The 7972-nt window shown below is 39.3% G+C and overlaps 1 protein-coding gene across 1 annotated transcript; it reads left to right on the top strand.

Moving 5' to 3' along the window:
• Window positions 1–403: 403 nt before the first annotated feature.
• On the top strand, window positions 404–2811 carry LOC131639486 (uncharacterized). Its single transcript, XM_058909978.1, has 4 exons — window positions 404–721; window positions 986–1270; window positions 1321–1701; window positions 1972–2811. Exons 1-4 carry the CDS (start codon window positions 404–406, stop codon window positions 2809–2811), a joined length of 1824 nt encoding a protein of 607 aa, XP_058765961.1.
• The last annotated feature ends 5161 nt before the right edge of the window (window positions 2812–7972 follow it).

The raw sequence follows: 7972 nt of genomic DNA, 5'->3' as shown, positions 1-7972 counted from the left end.
AATGTCTTACTTGTACAAGGACTGGCTACAAATCTTATAAGCATCAGCCAACTATGTGATGAAGGATTCAATGTCAGGTTCACTAAAGAGGAGTGTATTGTCACTAATGAAGCAAATGAAGAAGTCATGAAGGGATTTAGGTCTAAAGATAATTGCTACCTATGGAATCCTAACACCCCAAACTACCCCTCGGACTACTCCATGATCAGAGAGGAAATAAAAGTTGACTGCCAAGAATCTGACGAATCTGATGAAGAATCATATGTTGGAGATCTCACCATAAGTGAGCTAGCTGCTGGTTTTACTGAGACATGTCTAATGAATGAGAAACTGTGTGCAAGAGTAAGGGAGTACAGAAGTATCAATAGAGCCTAACACCCCAAACTACCCCTTGGACTACTCCATGATCAGAGAGGAAATAAAAGTTGACTGCCAAGAATCTGATGAATGTGATGAACAATCATATGTTGGAGAGCTCACCATAAGTGAACTAGCTGCAGGTTTTACTGAGACATGTCTAATGGATGAGAATCTGTGTGCAAAAGTAAGGGAGTACAGAAGTATCAATAGATTCCTGCTAGAAGAAAGAGTAAGCCTTATGATAGACATTACTGATCGGGAAAGAAAACTAGATAAGTCAAATATGTGCAATGATTCTAAAAGTCTATCTGAAAGTAATGTCATAGAGAATGTTTTAACAACATCTGAAGACATTGTGAAGGTAAAGGGTATGTTAGGTATTTGTAACCAAAACATATTATAGCAATTAACCTATGTGGGGGAATACTTTTTGGGCTTTTTAAATATCCACGATTTGAAACTTCCCTCACTCAGTATGCATATAAAGCTCCCTCGATCTCCTATTCTTCTACAAACGGCAAACATCCCTGTTGGTCCTTCTCGCTACTTATGAAGGTTGAACTGCTCGGATTCTTCTCACAAGTGTGACACAAGTTATGTCTCAAAGAGTTTCAAAATGTCTCAGCAATCGTGTGATGCATCTCCCGTATCTGACTCGGCAACACCGGATGAGTCGTCTAACTCTAATAGGAGTCTAGAGGTTGTACCTTTAAGGACGATTAGTAGTGATGATGTAAAGGCCACAAAGCCTAAAACAGCACATGCAAAACGGCCCAAGGAGGGTATTCATAACAAGGGCGCCAAACCTTCTGCATCTAATACGATAGAGGAACTTACTAAAGAAGGAACCAGATATGTCGATAAAGCAATTACCAGAATTGTTACACGCATTCTGAATGAAAATCATCAAGTTCCTGGGATATCTGTCCCTCTTCAAACCATAATGCCTGATCCCTCAAGAACACTAGTAAGGCTGAAGTTGCTCACACCTCTGGTTGTGACCCAACTGAAGAGGAGATCATTAAGAATGGACAAGGAGGTGCTGAGAATACCAATGTTACTAAGGATGTCAATGACATCGAAGAGAATAAGCACACTAAGGTCAATACTGAAACAGGTACCAATGTGGTAGACTTAGATGAGTATTCTGACGACGAGTTGCTTGCCTCATTAAATCCTAGTGTAGCCAACAGGCTGATGACTAGAAGAAAAGCCAAAGCTATTTCCCAAAGTTCCCCTGAAAAGAATGCAGAAGCTAAGAGCACTTTTAAAGACTCTGTCAAGAAGAAGAGTACTTCTGCCGGTCCTATCAAGAGCAGAGTTGTGGCTAAGAGTGTAGGGGTTGGTCCCTCAAAGTCCTGGAGCAAGGTTGTTCCAAAGAAATGAAAGGAGAGGGAAATTGTTGAATATGAGTCTGATGTTGAAGGGGATGTCCCTAACATTCCATCAAGGAAGAAGCCTACAACAAGCAAGCTTGCTGGAAGTATTCCTGAAATACCTATTGATAATGTGTCATTCCACTATGCCTCCAGTGCCAGCAGGTGGAAATATGTGCTCCAAAAGAGACTGGCTATTGAAAGGGAGTTGGCTCCAAATGCTCTTGAGAACTAGGAAATCTTAGAGCTAATTCAGGAAGCTGGACTATTAAAAACTGTGTGCAACCTTCCCAAATGTTATGAGAGGCTGGTAAAAGAATTTACGGTGAACCTATTTGAAGATTGTGGAAACAGCAAGAGTGTGGACTTCAGAAAAGTGTTTGTGAGAGGTAAGTGTGTTTCGTTCTCTCCTTATGTGATTAATAACTTCTTGGTAAGAACAAATGAAGCTCAACCTGAGCTTGAAGTGACAGACAACAAGGTTTGTCAAGTGATCACAGCCAAGCAGGTAAAAAGCTGGCCCTTAAAAGAGAAACTAACTGCAAGTAAGCCGAGCATCAAGTATGCAATGCTTCACAAGATAGAAGCAGCTAATTGGGTACCAACAAATCACAAGTCCACTATTTCAACTGTTCTTGGCAGATTTTTGTATGATGTAGGAACAAAGGCAAACTTTGACTATGGAACATATATTTTTGATCAAACTATGAAGCATGCTAGAAGCTTCAGTGTTAAGGGTCCAATTGCCTTTCCATCCCTCCTGTGTGGTATAATTCTGACTCAGTATCCCAACATTCTCAATGAACATGATGTAGTATGCAAAAGAGAAAGCGCATTGGCTTTCCACTATAAATTGTTTCAGGGTACGCATGTTCCAGACATTGTCATGACATCGGCTGAAACATCCAAGTCTGGAGCATCAGCCAGCAAAGCAAAAGTCATAGCAATGTTAAAAGAGACCTGCAAAGAGCTGGAAGCTAGGAAGATATCCCTTGAAAAGATGATAAGCACTCTGGAAATGGATGAGAATGAGGAATTTGTAGATGCTGTAGAGATGGCAGATGAAGATGAATAAGAGAAGGAAGTAGAACCTGAAGAAGATGTGGAAGAAGTGAGTACCAGTCCTACTGATGGCTCTGAGAAAAGAAGTTATGCAGACACCTCAAGTCGGTCTGACTCTGGGCAGTAAATGCGGCTAGAGTTCTGTTTGTTTCTTTTGCTTTTTTTTGCCCTCTTTCGTTTAGTTTTGTTTGCATTTTATTCGATTTAGTTCAGTTTAAGTTTTGTTTGAACCTATTTGAATTTTGGAGAGAAGACGGTAGTTTGCTTTGGCAACTTTTATGGCCAAACAAGGGGAGAAGTAGTAATGTCACCCCAAGACAACAAGTATGGTGTTGTGTGATCAACAAATCTGATGTGCTTATTTTTGTGTTAATCTGTTTGTGCTTGTGCTGCTCTTGTGGTGTGGTTGGTTTTGATCTGTTTGAGCACTGTGTGCATACTGGTGGTATATGTTGTCTGTACTGTATTAGCTCTGTTTGTGTTTGCTTTGATTCTGCTGCAAGTGTTTCTCTGATATGGTGTGACAGATTGTTTTAGCCAAAAATTTGCCAAAGGGGGAGATTGAAGATGTTTTTCATGTTGGTTGCATTTGTGGTAAAACATACCTGAGTGTTTAATGTCTTGACTGATGTCATGACATGTTTGATATTGTGTTATGCAGGCTGCATATGTGTTAAGCTAATACAGGTTCTGTAGTGAATGTCATGAGCGATGTCATGACATCCTTGTGTGAAAGCAGGAGCTGTTATATTTTATTAATTGTGTTTCTTGATTTCTCTCAATCTACAATTTAGGAAACCTTTTATTGTGTGCTGAATATTTCGTCCAGAAGATTTTGCTAACAGCACATACTGTAAAAACCAGATGGCGTATAAATTAGGTTAACTTGGTTAACCCTAATGTGTTTCTAAAAAAGCCCAAGGCCCAAGAGCTGCATATAAAAAGTCTGCAGTCCTAATTTGGAACGCAGAGAGAGTAGATTATTAATTGTGAAGAACCATAGCTCTGTAGCTGTCTCTTGTACTCCAAGCAATTTTCTTTGATGATTGTGTTGGAATAGGTTGGGTTTGTTAATTGTCACTCTAAGCTTTTAAGCACGAGTGTGTGTCTCTTGATTGAAGCTTTTAAGTAGATCAAGGTGTGTTTTTGAAGTGTGTCTTCTCTCTGAATTTGTTTAATGTGTATTTGAAATCATTGCTGTGATTGAGGGGGAGTGAGCGGAGATACTCAGGTCTAGGAATAGATTGGAATTACATTGGGTAGGTTTTAAGTGAGAAGTTGTAAACGGGGGAGTTTAACTCCGAATTAATTCTGCTTATATTGGATTCCCTCCCTGGCTTGATAGCCCCCAGAGTAGGTATTGTTGTATACCGGACTGGGTAAACAATTCTGTGTGTTCTTTATTATTTTTATGCGTTTCTGTTTTAACGTTTTGTGTTGTGTAATTGTGGATGTCATAACATCCAGTAAGACATCCAGCGTGAGTTACTAGAATTTTCAAAAATGGGAATCAATGATAATTCTAAGAGAAGAAACAGAAGTGTGGCATACAAAGCTATCGTTTAACACGATAAGGAGAGGGAGAAGAAGATATTGATGCTAACCTGACTAAATCTATTGCCCTTCTTGAAAAAATATTTGGGAAGGACAATAGAAGACTTGACAGAAGATCAAGAAATACTGTTAATACCAATGTCAAAGACAATCTGCCTCTCAATGCCAAAGGCTTCAATCCTCAGCAAAAAGGTAAAAAAATGGGATAAACAAAAAAAGGCAAGGGAATTCAATGTCATGAATGCGGAGGTTTTCGCCACATTCAAGCACAATGTACCAACTTCCTTAGGAAAAAATAAGGGACAAGGATAATGAAAGTGAAAAGACAACAATGTAGTTGCCTTCATAACCCATGTATGATCCAAATCCAAAGTGCATGATAATGGAGAGCAAAGTGATGAAGATATCTTTAATGATGATCTTGTTGAAGCCTACAAGTTGTTGTATCTGTGAATACAAGATTACACTCAAAGATGTTTTTGATTCATGGCAAACTCAAATAAGCATTCAAACAACAAGACTGAAGCAGAAAACTTAAAGAAAAGAAAGCATTGATCACTCATAAGTCAACCCATTATGTGTATATGTTTATAGGTTGCCTCAACACAAGCAAAACAAGAAGAATGCAGAAAAACAGCAGTTAGGTCGACCTACCATCAACCCAGGTCGACCTAAAATGGAGAAAAACTCATATGTCCCTGCTAGGTCGACTCACACATCATTTAGGTCGACCTAAATTGATGAATTCTACATACCAGCCTGTTAGGTCGACCTACACATCAACTAGGTCGACCTAATCTGTGAAAATGTCCCCAGAATGCATCAGAAGAGGATTCTGGTCGACCTACTCCTTCAACAGGTCGACCTAACTGGGAGCAAAATTCTGCAAGCTCTGTTAGGTCGACCTAAGCACTACAAGTGGTCGACCTAACTGATCAAGAAAGTTCAAAAATCAGTTTTTCTTGTTTCTAACTGTTATGCAATCATATATATTGTACAAGGGTAATTATTCAAGCAACACCAACGACTGAAAGATACACAAACGCTTCTCATCTTCGTTCTTCATCATCTCCAACACAATTACACATAATCATTCTTGCGTTGCGGGTTAGTGATGAGTTCGATAACGTCCATGGAACGGAATTGAAGATTCCTAGTGGGTGAAGGTTTGTGGGGTTTGTTGGTGAATAAAATCTGCGGGTTTTGTCCTCCACGACGGGTGGTTCTTGGGGGTTTTTATCAAGAGGCGTTCATTGAGGATTCGGCTGAGTGTAACGATTGAGGAACGGGGAGTTCAAGGAATCAAGACACTGCAGAAGGGAATCAAAGTGAAGCTCTTGGATAACCTTGATCTGGCTCAAGATTAAGGGGGAAGAAGATTCAAAGGATCGACATAATTGGTTTATCGTTTATCGCTTTGTTATCTTCTTTGTATATACTACTTTCAACATTAATGAAAGATTACCCAATTTCAATTTGGAATTGGGGGCAGACGTAGTCGTAGCGAGGACGATCGATGAACTGCCTAAACAAATATCGTGTTCTTGTCGCTTTTACTTTCTCTTTTACTTTCTGTTCATAATTGGTTATAAGTGCAAAATTGATCAACGATTCAAGTGTTAAAATTGTGAATTAAAGTTCTGCACAAACATCACAATTCACCACAACTTGAATCACTATCAATTTGAACCTATCACCAAGTGTTTGTGTTTTTGCTTAATCCAATCTTACTGCATTGCAAATCAAAGTTGTCAATCTAGAAGTTAATTGGATTTCAGTTGTTAAACGTATTGGTTAGCTATCATATTACTTCACCATCAATTCCACTTACTCTTTGGTTTTGAAACACATACGACCTTTGCAATAGCGGTCCAGAATAGACGCAAGTCGATTCAGAACCGCTTTCGCTCGAGTCTGTAGAAAAATCTGTAAAAACTTAGTGAGATCTATTCACCCCCCCTCTAGATCTATAGGCCAGCGTCTAACAAGTGGCATCAAGAGCTCTGGTTTATTCCGTGCTACGTGAAACACTTATTGGAAAGATGGCTTCTGGACCTAAAGGGGCTCATAATAGAGCTCCAGTTTTCAACGGAGAAAACTACGACTATTGGAAGGATTGTATGTGTGTCCATATCAATGCAATTGATAGGAACATCTGGACAGCTATTGTCAATGGTCCATTTCAGATCACTATGACAAATGCAGCTGGTGCAGTTGTTCCAAAACCAGAAGATACTTGGAATGCTGAAGATGAAAAGAAATATGCATACGATTGGAAAGCGAGAAACATTCTAATCTCAGCTCTAGGAGTTGATGAATACTATCGCGTTTCCCATTGTAGATCAGCTAAAGCTATGTGGGACACATTGCAAGTTGCCCACGAGGGAACGGATGATGTCAAACTAGCTAGGATCAATACGTTAACTCAAGAGTTCGAACTTTTCCACATGGAAGATGGTGAAACCATCGAAAGCATGCAGAAAAGATTCGTTCACCTGAAAAATCGATTAAATTCTCTTGATAGACCTGTTTCCAATGCAGTTGCTACTAACAAAATCTTAAGGTGTTTGAACAGGGAATGGCAGCCCAAAGTTACAGCAATTAAGGAAGCAAATGATCTCAACACTTTAGACATTACCACTCTCTTTGGTAAACTAGAGGAACATGAACAGCATCTTAAATGCCTTGACATGCATGAGAAGAGGACAAAGAAAGAAAAGAACATGGAGAAAGAGGTAGAGAAGAAGTCAATAGCTCTAAAAGCTTCGAGCTCCAAGACCTCAAAACGAGAGCCAAAGGATAGTGACACAAGTGATGACGAAGACTCCGATGATGAGGAAATGGGACTGTTTGTGCGAAGATACAACAAATATCTAAAGAAAAATGGAGCAAAACATTCCGACAAAGGATTGATCAACTATAGAAAGCAATCAAACATGTTCAAACAAGATGACGACAACAAAGGAAAGATCAAAGGTCTTTGCTTCAATTGTGGGAAAGCCGGTCACTACAAACCGGATTGTCCATACCTTAAGAAAGAAAAGGAGAAGAACCAAAGCAAAGGTCATAACAAATCTAAAAGAGCTTACATAGCATGGGAAAGTGATTCATCTAGTGAAAGCTCGTCAAGCGATGAAGAAGAATCAGCAAACCTATGTTTCATGGCTCATCAAAACAAGAAAAAGAAAGCTGAAAAGTGTCTTGACATTGCCGAAAGGTTGTGGTTCCTTGATAGCGGATGTTCAAGACACATGAATGGAGACCTATCTCTTTTCGTTGAGTTTCAAGCAAAGAAAAAGGGGTATGTCACCTATGGAGATAACAATCGTGGAGCCATACTTGGTAAAAGAAGTGTTGGTAACCCTTCTACCACTACTATAACTGATGTGCTGCTAGTAGAAGGTCTTAAACATAATCTTTTAAGTATAAGTCAATTGTGCGACAAAGATTTTAAAGTAATGTTTACAAATTCTGGATGCACAATAGAACATCCTAAGAAAAGAGACATTATGTTTAAGGGCTTAAGAGTAAACAACATCTACATGCTAAACTTGGATGAGGTATCTAAGTCTAGTACCAAATGTCTAGTTGCTCTAGGCGATGACTCATGGCTTTGGCAT

Source organism: Vicia villosa, unplaced genomic scaffold, assembly GCF_029867415.1.
Source record: "Vicia villosa cultivar HV-30 ecotype Madison, WI unplaced genomic scaffold, Vvil1.0 ctg.002659F_1_1, whole genome shotgun sequence".
In the NCBI taxonomy this organism is placed as follows: Eukaryota; Viridiplantae; Streptophyta; class Magnoliopsida; order Fabales; family Fabaceae; genus Vicia; species Vicia villosa.
Note: the sequence above shows the minus strand (reverse complement) of the source record. Positions and strands in the feature narration are given on the sequence as shown.

Bases quoted from the DNA above. Each gene is read 5' to 3' on its own strand.
- LOC131639486 (XM_058909978.1), top strand. From the start codon at position 404: ATGATCAGAGAGGAAATAAAAGTTGACTGCCAAGAATCTGATGAATGT. The intron at 722-985 runs GTAAAGGGTATG...AAAATGTCTCAG, and splicing joins CATCTGAAGACATTGTGAAG to CAATCGTGTGATGCATCTCC. The intron at 1,271-1,320 runs GTTCCTGGGATA...TGATCCCTCAAG, and splicing joins TTCTGAATGAAAATCATCAA to AACACTAGTAAGGCTGAAGT.